We start from the raw sequence: 16,806 nt of genomic DNA on the forward strand, positions 1-16,806 counted from the left end.
TGGCGTGCGACTGGGCAATGCAGCAGTGTGGCCACGCAGGACCCACGAGGGGCCCCTTCGGACACGCAGCCACCCCGGGCCCTGGCCCACGCATCCAGAGGGGACAGTGCCTCGACACCCCTAGCGCCCCTCACCAGCGGCTCTAAGATGCTCTAGAACCGCAGTGTCTCTGGTTGTCTCTGTCACGGGCAGGAGATGGCGCTGGGGACAGAGACGAGTGTAGTGACAACTGAGGAGCCGTAGGTAATGAGAATTGCACAACTGTTACAGGAAAATTAAGAAAGTGTGATGGGGACTGAGACACTGACCCTGACCCCTAAACCAGAGAAGAGAAGGGAGGGAGAAGCATCCTTTCATGTCGCCGATTAGCAGAGTTAGGGCCCACCAGCCCCCCGGACGGATTCCTGGAAGTGTCCTGGGCCTGACGATTGGTGGGAGCCAAGAGAGACGGCCCTGAAGGCCGTACCGCGGGGCGAGACAGGCTGACACCGCCGTTCCCAGTCACGCCGTGCGGGAAAGATGCCTTCACTGCTTTCTGCCAGCGCCCTCCGCATCTCCTGTCTCACTGACGGGAAAGTACCAGTTTGTAGCCCACCTTCGGAGGATAACAGAGAGACCCTCTCAGCAAGCGGGGCTCAAAGTCTCCTCCTCCTCTGACTCGGGGTCCTCAGCGCTGAGCTTCCAATGAACTCACTCTCCTCACTCTCCTGTCCCGAGCTGCCTCTCTCTGTCCATCCGCGGCTCGCGCCAGCACAGCATCAGCACCTACCCGGGCGCAGACACCAGCGGCATCTCGAAGCACCCCTCTCCTGGCCCTGGAGGGCGCTCTCAGAGGCCGGACTGAGATGCACCGCCCAAGGGTCGCTCGGGGGCAGCCCCGAGAGGCTCACTCAGCATTCTCTCAAACAGGGAGGACGGGGCCAGGGTGACAGTCCTGTGGGTAGGGGACTCGCTTTGCGTGTGGCCGACCTGAGTTCGATCCCCAAGGCCCCATGAGGTCCCACAAGTCCCGCCAGGAATAAACCCCGAGCACAGAGTCACCAGATAAGCCTGAGCACCACCAGGTGTGGCCGCAGAAATCACAACAGACAAGAAAACAACACTCAGAGCTAGGACGAAGCGAACTCGCGGTGGGGGGCAACCTGGAGACGGTGGCGGTGGCGGGGGCGGGGGGAGAAGTTGGAAGCTGGCACGGGTGGCGGGACTGACGCCAGAGTGGCCGCGTGGAACTTGATTATGAACAACATTATTAAATCCCAGTGCCTGAATAAAAAAACTAAATAATTCTTTTAAAAAAGAACTAGAAAAGAGAACTAGAAAAGGGCGGGAGAGAAAGCCCCATGGGCTGAGCACATGTTCTGCAGGGACCACACGCCCCCCCCCCCCCCCCGCCGAGCACCACCGGGGGCAACTGCCAAGTCCAGAGCTAGGAGATCCCACCCCTCCTCCACCCCACAAACCCCATCTGAAGCACTGCTGGGTCCAAAATTACAAAAGACATGGAGAGGATGAGGGGAGGGGAGGAGAGAGAAGAAAGAAGAAGGAAGAAAGGAAGGAAGGAAGGAAGGAAGGAAGGAAGGAAGGAAGGAAGGAAGGAAGGAAGGAAGGAAGGAAGGAAGGAAGGAAGGAAGGAAGGAGGAAGGAAGGAGAGAGGGAGGGAGGGAAAGAGGGATGGGAAGGAAGAGATGGGAAGAAAGGGAAGAAGGGAGAAAAAAGGAAGGAAGGAAGGAAGGAAGGAAGGAAGGAAGGAAGGAAGGAAGGAAGGAAGGAAGGAAGGAAGAAGAAAGAATGAAAGGAAGAAAGAAAGAAAGAAAGAAAGAAAGAAAGAAAGAAAGAAAGAAAGAAAGAAAGAAAGAAAGAAAGAAAGAAAGAAAGAAAGAAAGAAAGAAGAAAGGAAGGAAGGAAGGAAGGAGGAGGGGGAGGAGGGAGGGAGGGATGGAGGGGGGAGGGAAGGGGGAGGGAGTGGGAAGGGAAGGAAGGAAGGAAGGAAAAGAAAAAGGAGGAGGGAGAGAGGGAGGGGAGGGGAGAGGAGGAGGGAGGGAGAGGAGGGGAGGGGAGAAGGAAAAAGCGCTAGAAGAGACTCCGGACAGACGTTCTCCTCTCTCCCTTCCCGGAGAGGACAGTGGGCGGAGGGGGGAGGCCCGTCTCTAGAACAGCCCACACCTCAGGACCCACCTCGGGTTCTCCGGCGGCCCACGGCTGACCCCCGTGCAGGGCGCAGGCCCAGGGGAAACGGCCCGAGGGCCCCCGCACCTCCGTGGACACCAGGCGGAGCCCACAGACGTCCCGGGCCCCTCCCGCTGCCCTGAGGGGGCAAGTCTGGGCCGGGCCCCGGGCGCCCACACTCACCTCCTCCCTGCTCACGTCCATGTTCCACACGGCGATGCCCCCGTCCGAGGAGCAGGACACCAGCTGCCGTGTGAGCTGCAGGTAGCACAGCGCCTGGACGCGGTCACTGCAAAGGACACGCACGGTCACTGGGGCCGCGGGGAGACACGGAGACGCCACTCGCCCGCAGGCTCGGGGCTCGGGACTCCCGGGCAGGCGTTCCCTGCCGCCCGCGACCTGCCAACTGGTCACAGTTTCTCGGGAAGACCCGGGCACGCGGCACGGCTGCCTTCCTCGGTGACAGGGGGCACCTGGGGTCAGGGGGCCGAGCTGGCCTGGGCCCTGCCCTGGGGCTCGCAGGCCAAGAGGCCATGGGCAGGGCCTAGGACCGTGGTCGAGGTCACCCAGTCAGCAGGCCACAGCGGCAGCTCCGGGCGGGGGGGGGGGGGTGGTCTTTGCACTTGCATCACCTCTGGGGCGTCCTCTCCCAGCCACACTGTCAGCGGGGCTCACCCCCAAGTGCCAGCCGCCTGGCGTGCATGGGGGGGGGGGGGGTGGCGGCTCCCAGCTGCCCCATCTCCTGATCCGGTGGGGACAGGCACAAAAGGGACGCGTGGGGGACCATCCGCACCGAGTGCGCGCCCACGCGGCCGGGCCCCGGGTCTGGGGGACACCCTGCACCCCTGCACCCCTGCGCTGGCCGGGAAGCCCACCCGGCACTGTTCAAACTAGTCCTGTTGTTTTGGGGTTACCCCCAGCGGTGCTCAGGGCCTATTCCTGGCTCTGTGCTCAGAGATCACTCCTGGTGGGGCTCAGGGGACCCTCCGGGGGGCCGGGGCCGGAAGCCGGGTCAGCCGCGTGCCCGGGCGCCCTCTCATCCATCCCGAGGTGGCCGAGACGGCCCGGGTCAGTCCCCGCCTGGGAAGGTGGCTCAGGAGCGCCACACTCCCTACCTGTCCAGAGACGTGTAGCGGCGGGGACACGCTCTGACCCCCGAGATTGAGTCACCCAATGCTCGGGAGGCCACCGGCACCCACGTGGGCCCGCACACATGCCCACACGTGCACAGATGCACGCTCAGAGGACACGGAGAGCCGCCCCTGCCCGCGGGCCGTGTGGCCACTCTGTCCCTGGACCCAGTGGGGCAGCAGGCGGCTGGCCCAACCCGGGAGGAGGCGCCAGCGAGGGGAAGGCACAGTCCCCGGAGGCACCCGGGCCGGGACCCGCCTTCCACAGTGCATCTGACTGTGTCAAACTGTGTTTTCGCCGAGAGCAAAACACGTCAGAGCTTGGGCCCAGGAACGGCCGGGAGTGCCGGACACACAACCTACCTGCCAAAGGGGCCTAGATGGGGGCCCGCCCTCACTCCCTCTTCCTTTTTCTTCCTTCCCTCCCTTCCTCCCTCCCTCCCTTCCTTCCTCTTCTTTCCTTCTCCTCTCTTCTTTCTCTCCCTTTCTCTTTTCTTTCTTTCTCTTTTCTTCTTTCTTTCTCTTCCTTCCTTCCTTCCTTCCTTCCTTCCTTCCTTCCTTCCTTCCTTCCTTCCTTCCTTCCTTCCTTCCTTCCTCTCCTTCTCTTTCTCTCTTTCTCTCTTTCTTTCTTTCCCTTTCCTCCCTGCCTGTGGCCTCCAAGCCAAGGGGACCCAAATTTCAGGTCTTTTCGGGCTGATGTCCTGAGAGGGCCGGGTGAGGGTTGGGGGTCTTGGGGTAGGCTTGCTTGGACCAAGAAGGCGGAAAAACCCTGGCTGTGGACACCACCCTCGAGACCGAGAGAGGCAGGGTCGGAGGTGGGTGCAAGAGTGGGCCAGCGCCACGGGACAGAACAGAGGGCACTTGCCCTGCCTGGAGCTGACCCGGGCTCGATCCCTGGAGCCGTACTGTGTCCCTGGGCCCCGGCCAGGAATGACCCTTGAGCCCAGAGTCAGAAGTAAGCCCTGAGCATTGCTGGGCGAGGCCTATTAAGCCCCCAGTCACGGCCCCCTCGCCCCCACCCCCGCCCCCGCCCCCAGCCCCACGTACTGATGGCCCTGGAGCAGGAGCGTGCGGCCCTTCCGGCCCCCGATGTCCCACATGATGATGCTGTTGTCGGACGCGCCCGAGAAGAGGAGCCGCTGCAGGGGGTCCCACCAGAGGCAGGCGATGCTCCCTAGGGCGAGAAAGAGGGTGGCGGGAGTCGCACGCACACCCACGGGGCACCGGGGCCCCTCCAGCCTGACACCCCCTGCCCGGGGTCATCCTGTGAGAGGCCAAAGGTTGAAGTGCAACGTCTGCTCGGCCCTCTGAGGCAAGGGATGCCTTCTCCAACGAAGCACAGGAGGAGCAGGAGAACTGGCCCTCGGGAGGAAGCTGGGCACGGGGCAGGGGTGGGGGAGGGGATCAGGCAGGGAGGGGGACACCAGGGCAATGGGGGAGGGGAGACTGCCTGCCCGAGAAGCAGGCTCGGGGGGAGGAAGGGAATCCAGGATACTGGGGGAAGACAGTGGGCACTACGAGATCTGGGCTGGTAAAAGAAACTGGTACATCTACACAGTGGAATACTATGCAGCTGTCAGGAGAGATGAAGTCATGAAATTTGCTTATAAGTGGATGGTCATGGAGAGTATCATGCCAAGTGAAATGACTCAGAAAGAGGGCAGACATAGAAGGACTGCACTCATTTGTGGAATATAAAATAATATGAGACTGACACCCAAGGACAGTAGACAAAAGGGCCAGGAATAATGCCCCATAGTTGGCAGCCTGCCTCAGGAGCTGGGGAGATGGCAGCTGGGATAGAGAAGAGATCACTAAGTCACTGGTGGCTGGAGGGATCGTTCTGGATGGGAGATGTGTGCTGAAAGTAGGTAAGGACCAAACATTATGGTCTCTCAGTATCTATACTGCAAACCATAATGCCCAAAAGTAGAGTATGGGGGAAGTTATCTGGAGGCAGGGGGAGGGTTGGAAAGGGGGTTACACTGGGGACACTGGTGGTGGAGAATGTGCACTGATGGAGAGATGGGTGTTTGATCATTGTATGACTGAAATTTAAACATGAAAGCTTTGTAACTGTATCTCACAGTGATTCATTAAAAAAGAAAAGATGCATAAAGTAAGAACTCTCAAGATTGTCTGGATGCGAATGATGGAATGAACTCACAGCAATAGGACTATGGTGATAGCACAGCGGGTAGGGCATTTGCCTTGCATGAGGCCAACACAGGTTTGATTCCTCCGTCCCTCTCAGAGAGCCCGGCAAGCTACCGAGAGTATCCCACCCGCATGGCAGAGCCTGGCAAGCTACCCGTGGCATATTCGATATGCCAAAAACAGTAACAAGTCTCATAATGGAGATGTTACTGGTGCCCACTCGAGCAAATCGATGAACAACAGGACGACAGTGCCACCGTGCATCAAAGATTTTTAGATGATTCCCCCACCCCCTTTGCTCTGCACCAAAATACTGCTGAATAACTGAGAATGTTTGTTTCAGAAAAAACTTTCAAAAAAAAAAAAGAAAGTTCTTCATACTTTATGAGAAAGCACAGTCAAGTGTACTGTGGTCATCTCATAAGGGAGGCCTAACAAGGTGGCTCCAGGGCTGGGCAGCCTGTAGGCATGGCGGGCCAGAGTTCAGAAAAATGAAATTCGGTGCTCCAGAAAAAAGGCTCTGCAGGTTTATGCCAGAGATTTTAGGTAAAAAAGCAAGACCCGAAGCCTTAACTTTTCACTCACTGCTGGCTACACTCATCTGGTTGCTGCTCGTGGGAAACAAAAGCATTCTGCAGATTTTCTTTCAACCCATTCTCCAATAACTGCAGTTTGGCTAGAAAAAAGGCGAGGGAAAAAAAAACCTACTCATAAGCTTAAAACTGAACCAGTTACACAAGCTAATGGTGATTGTGTGTGTGTGTGTGTGTTTGTGTGTGTGAAACAAAAGCATTCTGCAGATTTTCTTCAACCCATTCTGTGTGTGTGTGTGTGTATGTGTGTGTGTTTGTGTGAAAGAAACAAAAACATTCTGCAGATTTTCTTTCAACCCATTCTCCAATAACTGCGGTTTGGCTAGAAAAAAGTCGAGGAAAAAAAAAACTATTCATAAGCTTAAAACTGAACCTGTTACATGAGCTAATGGTGATTGTGGTGTCTGTGTGCGTGCGTGCGCGTGTGTGTGTGAGTGTGTATGAACATATTCAAAACCAAATAGCAGAAACTGGTTTCTCATGGACCTGGATGATAGAAACCAAAGACTTCTGTAGCACTGTCCTTGGGGTCAATCTTGCCGAGTCCCGGCCCTGTGAACCCCGCGCCCGCAACACCCCAGCTAATGCCCCGGAGCAGATAACGTCATCCTTCTTATACAGACACACGCAGCGGTCACCAGAGGCCACCCGGTCCCCAGGCCCCCACAAAACACAGTGTCTGACAGGGCGGAAAGCAGTTCCTCAAGCCTCGTGCTCTCCTGGCCGAATCTATTTTCACTGCTCTTCTTCTTTTTCCACACAAGTTCCCTGCAACCCAACTGAACTCAATTTCGCCTAACCATGTTACCTCAGAAGGAGACAGTGCCTTTAGCTTGTGATACTTAAAACCCTGTGTCTGTCAGTCAGTCCATCTCCGATTTCCAAGTAACCCCCAGTTCTCCCGTCTAATCCAAAAGGCCACAAGGATTCTAATTTGTTACTGAATCCAGTAGTAGCAGCTGAGTTGAAACACTCTTCCCCTGGAGCCGTGATGGATCTCTACCCAGGAATTCTTTCCTCAGCCCTCACCAGGGCATGGGTCCCAAGGAGAGGCTGAATGAGTTGCCTAATTCCTAATTCATCAGGCAAAAAAAAAAAAATCATCTTATGTTTAATGTCCTAGAAACTAACAAATAATTACAGTGATACGAACCTTCATTTATTCTGCACTGCTTGATTTGGCTTTGTTAAGGTTTTTTTTTTTTCTTGGAGGGTGGGGGGCACCCCTGGCAGTGCTTGGGGCTTACTCCTGGCCCTGCACCCAGGATCACTGCTGGAGGGCTCAGGGGACCATGTGAGATGCCGGGGACTGAACCCGGGTCTGCTGTGTGCAAGCAAGTACCCTCCCCGCCATACAGTCTATCTGGCCCCTGGTCTCCACGCTTTGAGATCCAAACCCCCTATCTGTGCAGTCAACTGGAAGCCCAAGTGGCCACCAGGAGCTGGTCATTTGCACGAAACGGCGCCCAGGAGCACGCATGGCCCGCCAATCAGGCGAGGAACCAGGGCGCGCTCACCCGGCCTACCTTCGTGCCCTTTGAGGGTGGTGATGACCGAGCAGCTGCTCTGCTCCAGCTTCAGCAGGGTGATCTGTCCGGAATAATCCCCGACAAAGGCATACTGCGTATCGAGGTCGTATCTGTGGAGAAGCGGTCAAGGAGATGCGACCCAGCTCGGTGTTAGAGAATAGAACATGCACAGTGAAATGCGCGTCAGCACCAGCCCAGATAGGAAGAGGCAAAGGGAACATCCAACACGCAGTCTGTCAACAGTGGAAAACTAAAATTCCGCTGGGATTGATGGGAAACGTCTCCACTCGCTCACTCGGCAGGAAGGGGGAGTAGCCACTGTATTAATGGTATTGTATAACCCGCAGTGGAGATAAAGGGGCTGTGGAGAAATACGGCATGAGGGTGAGAGATCAGCAACCCTCGCAGGACAGAAGAAGCAAGTACAAGTCTCCAGGGAAGCGGCCGGGCAGCCAGGGGCCGGCCCCCAGCGCCTCTTGGCTGCCTGAGCACTTCGAGGGATCCCTGAGACAGACTCCCAACCTGAAGCCATGAAACCCAATCTTGAACCGGCAGGGAAGAAGCAGGACCCACTGGGAGAGTGCACCCAGGGAAAGCGTCTGAGGACAGGCAGCGGCGAGGGCGGGCAGGGCACGGCTGCCCTCTCCAGATTCGGAGCCCAGAGGGCTGAGCTCTGCGTGAGGAGAAGGAAGGACTTTAAATTCCTCTGGACAGGGGCTGGAGCAATAGCACAGCGGGGAGGGCGTTTGCCTTGCACGCGGCCGACCCGAGTTCGATTCCCAGCATCCCATATGGTCCCCCAGCACCGCCAGGAGTAATTCCTGAGTGCAGAGCCAGGAGTAACCCCTGTGCATTGCCAGGTGTGACCCAAAAAGCAAAAAAATATAAATAAATAAAAATAAATAAAAAATAAATAAATTCCTCTGGACAGGCTGGCGCTCTGAAAGGCAGGGGTAGTTGCGAACTTGTATTTTAAATATAGAGTAATTACTGGGGCCAGAGAGACAGAGTCAGGGGCTCAAGGACTTGCCGGACAGATAGCCAGTCTAGGTTCAAGTTCAGATAATAAGCCCTGAGCACCGCAAGGAGTTGTCCAAAAAAGAAAAAAAAAAAAATATATATATATATATACACACACACCCAGGTATGAATATGGGTGTATATATACATGTACACACACACACACACACACACACACACACACACACTACTGGTTGATACTACTGGTGTCAATTCATCACTTCCTCAGTTCCTCTTTGGGCAGGGAACCCTGAGAAACACCACTAGTGCACACAGGCAGGGTAAACACTCTCCCGCCATCACTAGGCGCCCTTCAAGCTGGCCAGGACCCCGTGGCTCTGTATGATACAGAAAGCCCAACACAACACATAAACATTTACTTTGCACCCTCGACACCTGAATTGTGAATTGTGGTTTTCCTTTTACTCTCTTCCATCCTGACTCTATTTCAAACAGCATTTCCAGCAGCGTGAGCATGTTCACGTGGACTAAACAGGACGGCTGAGAAGGCGCAGCGGAGGAGAGGAACTCCCCTGGGCCAGGCCCTGGCTCCCGAAGTGCGCCCAGACTGAGGCCTGTCCGCCTCCTGTGAACAGCCCTGCCCGCCCGCCCTGAGCGCCCTGAAGCTCCCGCGGGTGTCTGGAGTCCGGCCAGCCCTGCTGTCACTGTGGCCCTGCTCCAGCCCCGGGGACTCCTGAGCGTCTCTGTGAAAGCCCACTGGAAACAGCATAACAAATTATGAATCGTTTCCATGATCACAAACACACTTTGTAAAACTGAACGTTAAAATAGAATTGTGGGGCCAGAGAGACAGCTCTGGGGTTACAGCACTTGCCCTGGTTTGAATCCCCGTCACCACACAGGGCCTGCCAAGGGGAGGTGGGGGTCAGTCTTGGGCACAGAGGCACGACTTAGTGTGTCCCCCAAACAAACAAACAAAATACAGTAGCAGTTACACACCACCAGGTGTGGCCCCCAACAAACCCCCACGAAAGTCATATCTGTACAAACAATAACCTCAATTTAATTACAAAAATTTAAGTAGAGTTCTGTTGAGTTTCACAGACAATACTTGTCACCCACTTATAAACAGCAGAGTCGTAAACCATGATTTGCCTCACTGGGTCTGCAAACAGCACAAGTCCTGGAAGACTGAGTCTAGCTGGTCCTCCATTTTCATTTCACTGGGCATGGGGGGTGGGCCACATCTGCCAGTGCTCAGAGCCTGCTGACTCCAGGAGGGTCTGGGAGACCGTTCGGGGTGCCCGGGATTGAACCCCGGTCAGCTGTGTGCAGAGCAAGCGTCCTGACCTCCTCTCTCTCTGTGGCTCCTCCAACTCCCCTTACAAACAAACCCAAAAATAAAAACCAAAGATCTTTTCTTGACTACGGTGATGGCAGAGGGAAAGGGGAGGGACGTGGGTGGGGACAGGAAGGTCCCCTTGTGCCACGGCTCCAGGACATTGGTGGGGGCTCCAGTGACGAGTACAGAGGTGTGACACCGTGTTCCTGAAATCTCACGGTCTCGCAGACCCACAGTGCATTCATACAACTTAATACATATATATGTATATATATATATTTTTTGGTTTTTGGGTCACACCCGGCGATGCACAGAGGTTACTCCTGGCTCTGCACTCAGGAATTACTCCTGGCGGTGCTCAGGGGACCATATGGGATGCTGGGATTTGAACCCGGGTCGGCCACGTGCAAGGCAAACGCCCTACCCGCTGTGCTATCTCTCTAGCCCCAATACATATTTTTTAAGTCTCTTCTTTCACTTCAAACTTCAAAAAGATGGAAAGGTTACATTAATGATGTTTCATTTCCCCCGGATTTCGAATGAAAGACAGAGAGCATTTCCCAGGCACTTCCCCACCCCTGCAAAAGAGAAAAAATATATATATATTATCTCATTATCTCGAGAAACCAATTTTATACCAAAGACGACACTGAAAGTCTTGCACTTCATCCCAGTCATGGCAGGGGGGAGAGAATCATCCATCCCCCAGGAGCGTGGGCGCCCGGCCTCTGGCGCGCCCTCTGGCGGCCGAAGGATACTGCAGACACGAGGCCCAGGAGCTGAAGAAGTGCCGGCCCAGCATGCTCCCGCTGCGCGTGCACATCCAGCTCACGCACTTGTCGTGGCCCGTGCTGATCAGCCACTCTGCGGCCAGGCTGAAGATGATGGCCGACACCCGGTTCTGGTGCGCTGCGGGGACAGAGAAGGCACGACCGTCACCTCTCGCAGGAAACGGGGGCCTGGAGGATCAAACCTGGGGCGGGGGGGAGGGGGGGCGCTGAGGCCCGCCCCCCGCCTCTGCACCTGCTTCCGGCTGCTTTGCCCTTCCCACCTGTCCCCCCCCAGGCCTCAAGGGGGGTCATTCTGAAGCTCCAGACAGACAGGAACGGCAGACAAGAGATCCTGGGGGCTGTAGTGATAGCACAGCAGGGAGGGCGTTTGCCTTGCATGCAGCCAACCAACCCGGGTTCGATTCCCAGCATCCCATATGGTCCCCTGAGCACCGCCAGGAGTGATTCCTGAATGCAGAGCCAGGAGTAACCCCTGTGCATTGCCAGGTGTGACCCAAAAAGGAAAAAAAAAAAGAGAGAGATCCTGTGTGTGCTGAAAGCAGATAAAGGACCAAACGGGATAACCGCTCAGTATCTGTATGGCAAACCATAATGCCCCAAAGCAGAGACAGAGTCTGGGGGAAACTGCCAAAGAGGCAGGAGGAGGGTGGGAAAGGGGGGTATACTGGGGACACTGGTGGTGGGGAATGGGCACTGGTGGAGGGATGGGTGTTTGATCATTGTATGATTGAAACTCAAACTTGAAAGCTTGTAACTGTGTCTCACGGTGATTCAGTAAGAAAATAATTTTTTTAAAAAAGAAGAGGAGATCCTGGTGCTTGCAACCAGCACAGTCGGGCCTTGAGGGACATGGAGGGAAGCGGGTGGGACAGAGGGATATCACCACAGTGACTTCACTCGGACGCAGGAGGTGAAGAACAGAACAAACTCTGACTCAACAGCAGGGAGGTGGGTGGGTCAAACCAGGTAAGAAGGATCAACGACGGTGCTGGAGCAGGTGGGGTACTTGCCTTGCATGCGACTCACCCAGGTTTGATTCCTGGGACCCCATATGGTCCCCCAAGCCCACCAGAAGTGATCCCTGAGTGCAGAGACAGGAGTCAGCCCTGAGGACCTGGGTGTGGCCCAGAACAACAAAAAAAAGGAATATGTGTGTATGTGTGTGTGGGGGGGGAGGGGGGGAGGTCCGAGTATATGGCAGGGGCTGCTGGGTGCCAGTGTTCTGGGGTGATCACAGCCTAAAATGCAGATGTCAAAATCCAACACAGTGCGGCTGAAGCTGTGTACTGTGACTTCGATACACTTATCTGAAAAGAGAGGAATGCTCCGGCGGAGTGAAAGAAACTGATCACAGATTTCTTTCCAAAAAAAGAAAAATCCTTAAATCAAATCCCTTACTATTGATGAGTTTTATATTAGAAGCGGCAATTTTTTTTTTTCTTTTTGGGTCACACCCGGCGATGCTCAGGGGTCACTCCTGGCTCTGCACTCAGGAATTACTCCTGGCGGTGCTCGGGGGACCATATGGGATGCTGGGAATCGAACCCGGGTCGGCCGCGTGCAAGGCAAACGCCCTACCTGCTGTGCCATCGCTCCAGTCAAGAAGCGGCAATTTTATCAGACGAGGGATTTGATTATCTGTCCCATTAAGGTTCTGGCATTTCAGAATCGTAAAGGAGCAAACTAGGGGACTCGGAGTTGACCAAAAACAAGTGTGGGTGTTGGCAGTTCTCTGCCTATGAAACAACTCTGGAACTGCTTGTATTTAGTCTTTACTCTCTATAAGGACGAGGCCTTTGGACAGTTTAACCCCCACGAGCAGCAGGTGCTTCCTGCCGTCTGCGCCCTAACTCCCGGGACATTTGTATTTCCGGACCAACTGTCCGCCACACCGGGACAGTGACCGGCCTTCTAAGCTCCTGGCCAGGGCCGAGGAGGTCGGACACCATTTTGCACATGCCCAGTTGGCAGCAGGAAGTCAGGGGCCGGACAGAAGCAGCTGCCCTTGATCTCAGCCGCAAAGGTGGCTCAGGAAGTCCCACTGGCCCGGTGCCAAGAGGCCGGGCTGAACCTCGGACACCATGGGAGGATGCTGGGATGGAAAGGGGGTGCTGATCGCCGATGGCCCCAAACACCAGGAAACCCAGTCTCAGATCATGACAAGCCCATTTGCTGCAAGGGACGGGGTGACAGGCCAGGTGGGCCTGGTGCTCTCAGTGTGGAGAGAGCCCTCTGCGACTTACGCACATCTATAGCGGTTCACAGGTCCACTTTCAGACGGGTAACTAGGAGGCGGAGCAAGGTCAAGAGCAAGTTCAAAGTCGAGTGAATGGTGGGCTAACTTGGTCGGCCTGACTCCAGAGAGCTGTCCCACTAAGCCCATACCTGCCCTGGAGACAGGAGAGCCTGAAGGTTTGCCCTCGTCAGGGATGAGGAAGGGGAAGCACACCCCTACCTGCTCTCACAACAAGCCTTTTTTTTTTTTTGCTTTTTGGGTCACACCTGGCTATGCACAGGGGTTACTCCTGGCTCTGCACTCAGGAATCACTCCTGGCGGTGCTCAGGGGACCATATGGGATGCTGGGAATCGAACCTGGGTCGGCTACGTGCAAGGCAAACACCCTACCCGCTGTGCTATCGCTCTAGCCCCAAGCCCTCCTATTTATTTCTCTCCTTTTTTGTGTTTTGGGCCACACCAGGCGTTGCTCAGGGCTTATTCCTGGCTCTGCGCTCAGTAATCACTCCTCTTGGTGTTTGAGGCATCTTATGTGGCGCTGGAGATCAGCCTGGGGTGGACCACACGCAAAGCACCTAACCATCTCTACAGGACGAGCTTTCTCATTTTTATGGCCTTTTCTGTTTGGTCTTTTAATGCCTTAACTTTTATCAGAATTATGGCAAAATATGAGAATGTCTTTTTGCTTCCTTTTTCTTCAACCGTTTCCTATGACAAAAAAGAAAGCTTCAGAATTCCTATATAAGTTCCTCAAAATGCTTTTAAAGATTTTATAAGTCAATGAAATACAAAGGTACAGAGACCACTGCAAACTTTGCTGCCTTATACCCATAGAGAACTTACAACCAAAATAGAGATTAAAATACCACTGTCAGTGTAAATGTGAAATCACCTAATATTCACTGACAGATAAAATAATTCAGAAACTTGGGGGTGGCGATGGAGCAATAGCACAGCAGGTAGGGCATTTGCCTTGCATGTGGCCCACCTGGGTTCAATCCCTGGCATCCGTTTGGTCCCTTGAGCACCGCCAGGAATAATTCCTGAATGCAGAGCCGGGAACCCCTAAGCATTGCCAAGTATGACCCAAAAAGTCAAAAAAAAAGAAAAAGGAAACTTGGGGAGGGGGCGAGATAGAAATATTGATCACAGAGGTCTTCAAATTCCTATGGATGAAGAAACTTATGATCCTTGATTATTTTCTCTCTCTCTCTTGGTGGGAGGAGGGGTGGTATATCCAGTGGCATTTGGGGCTTAATACTAGCTCAGATATTAAGCAACTATTAAGCTGTTCAGGGATCATGATCACTCCTGATGGTGCTCAGGGGACCATAGAGGATGCTGAAAATCAAACTGGAGCTGGGAGTTTGCAAGGCAAGAGTCTTAACCCCTGTACTATCCCTCTAACCCATGACTGTTAAGGACGTTCAAGACAAACCTGCGGTGACAGTTGAGAATTTTAAGCTGTTTCTGTTATTTTGGCTTTTAAAAAGTAGTTCAAGGGGCGAGACAGAGAGAGAGAGAGAGAGAGAGAGAGAGAGAGAGAGAGAGAGAGAGAGCAGTGGGCAGGTAAGGTGCCTGCCTGCCTTCCATGTGGCTGTCCTGGGTTCAGCCTGGGAACCACAAATGGTGATCACTCAGCACAGCCGTGAGTGTTCCCTGAGCACCGGGCAAGGAGTAAGTGCTGAGCAAAGAGGTTGTGGCTCAAACACAATTTAAAAAAAAAGCAGTTCAAATTCTAGTAAAAGCATGCAATCTTATACATTATTCAGGAGTGCAAACTGGAAAATCTTTTATTCCTCTGCACCAAAACAGTTTCCCTGACCAACATGCACCCAAATGGACAGTAATTAATGGGTCACTGGCCTAGTTTCTATTTGGAAGAGGTAGAACAGCTATCCAGGGGAAGAGCAACGTGTTCTAATTATAGTCTGAAAGTCTTTTTTGGTATTTCATTATTAGGCCAAATATCATAAAGATGAACAATGTACACCTCACGTGCCTAGAATCTTTCATTTTTGCTTGTTTGGGGCCACACCCAGCAGTGGTCAGGGCTCGCTCCTGGCCGGCTCGGGGGAACCACATGGAGTATCAGGGGACTGACCCTGGGCTGGCCACATGCGAGGCAAGCACCGTACCTGCTGTTCAGTCTCTCCAGGCCCCCAACGTTCCTGTTTTACCCATGAGCATAAAAAAAATTTTAGAAATATGGGCTGAATAAAATGAGACGAACTATTATATCTTCAGGTAAAATTTCTGGGAGCCAAGAGCTTTTAGCCCTTCGTTCTTCAACTCCACTCGAAGTTACCAGCAGAGGCAGAGTGCGGCAGGCAAGAACACCTCTATTAAAAAAAAAAGAAAAAGAAAAAGCAGGGCTGGAGCGATAACATAGCAGGCAGGGCGTTTGCCTTGCAAGCGGCCAACCTGGGTTCGATTCCCAGCATCCCATATGGTCCCCTGAGCACCGCCAGGAGTAATTCCTGAGTGCAGAGCCAGGAGTGACCCCTGAGCATCACTGGGTGTGACCCAAAAAGCAAAAAAATAAATAAATAAAATAAAGGGTAAGAGAACTATTTTAGGGATGAAGGCGCTGCCTTGCGTGGAGCCAATTCCGGTTCAATTTCTGGTTGCACATAGTCCCAGGAGCCCTGGAGAACCCCGAGCACTTCCTGGTTCAGCTCCAAACGTCCGGAGCAGGGGGAGGGTAGCCCAGGTAACCCTCAGCAGCACAGGATGACGGTGGCGCATCCCGGGGGATCGCACAGGGAGCTGCCGGCGCCCCGGAACAAGCCACGCCGGCCCAGACCCACACGCACACAGACACATCAGCGAACAAATGCAGTGAGCACCCGAAACTAGCTTTTGGTTACTTTAAAATGTAAACTTCCAAGGCAAAGTAAAAGCCAGCAAAGTGTTTCCACCACGGGGTCTGCAGAACTTCATGGCCTTGAGGGGAAAGGCACTTCCCAGGTTAGGAAACTCCCCGGGACAGCTCCCTGGGGAACACAGGCAGAGTGGTGAACACACTCAAGAGATGACAAACGGCCAACAGTCAAGAAAACTTCATTTTAAAATTGTTGGAGCCGAACAGATAGTTCAGCAGGTAGGGCGTTTTTGCCTTGCACACAGCTGACCTGGGTTCAATCCCCGAAATCCCATATGGTCTGCCAAGCACCGCCAGAAGTAATTAATTCCTGAATGCAGAGTCAGGAGTACGCATTGCCGGGTGTGACCCAAAAAGGGGAAAAAAAAACCCCTGAATCATGTGACCAGCAAACTGGCACTCCCCCAAAAATGCCTAAAGGGGCAGAGTCGTGAAGCCGGAAGGAGCAGCGACGCTCAAACACTGCTCCCCGGGCTGAGAAAACTATCCAAGTGCTGGGAAGGACTCTGCAAAGTGACTAGAAAGCATCACAAAACTGACATGTGAGCCAGTTACGCCACTTCTTAGTAATCTGGCTTAAATGAAAACAATCAGGGAATAGAACCCAGATCCCCGTCAGATTTACACACTCAAACACGTGTGTGCACACAGGTAATCGGCAGAGAGAGAGACAGAGGCAAAGGGGAGCCGGCCAGGGTTGCGGCAACAGGCTCGAAGCTGATACCAGTGTCCAGCCCTGTACAAAAGGGCGTGCTCGGTCGGAGGCAAAGAATGCGACAGGCACTTCAAGCGCTGAGAGTCTCCTGCATCCCAGGGGGCGAATCTAAAGCGGAACTGCACAATCTCAGCGCGCTTGACCCACAGGAACGTGTGGACGAGGGCGCGCGGGATTAGAGTTACCTGGGTAGGTCTTGATAAAGTTCATCTTATTGAAGTCTTCAGATACGTGGAATTCCTGAAAGCAGACGCAGGCGGTGAGAAAGCGTCAGGGCTTCAA

General features: G+C 54.0%; 1 protein-coding gene across 1 annotated transcript in view; it reads right to left on the reverse strand.

Annotated features, from left to right (window-relative positions):
• Window positions 1-16,806, reverse strand: part of WDFY1 (WD repeat and FYVE domain containing 1) — a 59,123-nt gene that overhangs the window by 11,970 nt on the left and 30,347 nt on the right. Inside the window, exons 4-8 of the mRNA XM_055121520.1 lie at window positions 16,710-16,764; window positions 10,657-10,807; window positions 7,573-7,685; window positions 4,344-4,470; window positions 2,350-2,455 (exon numbers count right to left, since the gene is read on the reverse strand). Of these exons, the coding sequence (XP_054977495.1) occupies window positions 2,350-2,455; window positions 4,344-4,470; window positions 7,573-7,685; window positions 10,657-10,807; window positions 16,710-16,764 (552 nt within the window). The remainder of the gene's footprint in view (window positions 1-2,349; window positions 2,456-4,343; window positions 4,471-7,572; window positions 7,686-10,656; window positions 10,808-16,709; window positions 16,765-16,806) is intronic.

This window comes from Sorex araneus, chromosome X (assembly GCF_027595985.1).
Source record: "Sorex araneus isolate mSorAra2 chromosome X, mSorAra2.pri, whole genome shotgun sequence".
Classification (NCBI taxonomy): Eukaryota; Metazoa; Chordata; class Mammalia; order Eulipotyphla; family Soricidae; genus Sorex; species Sorex araneus.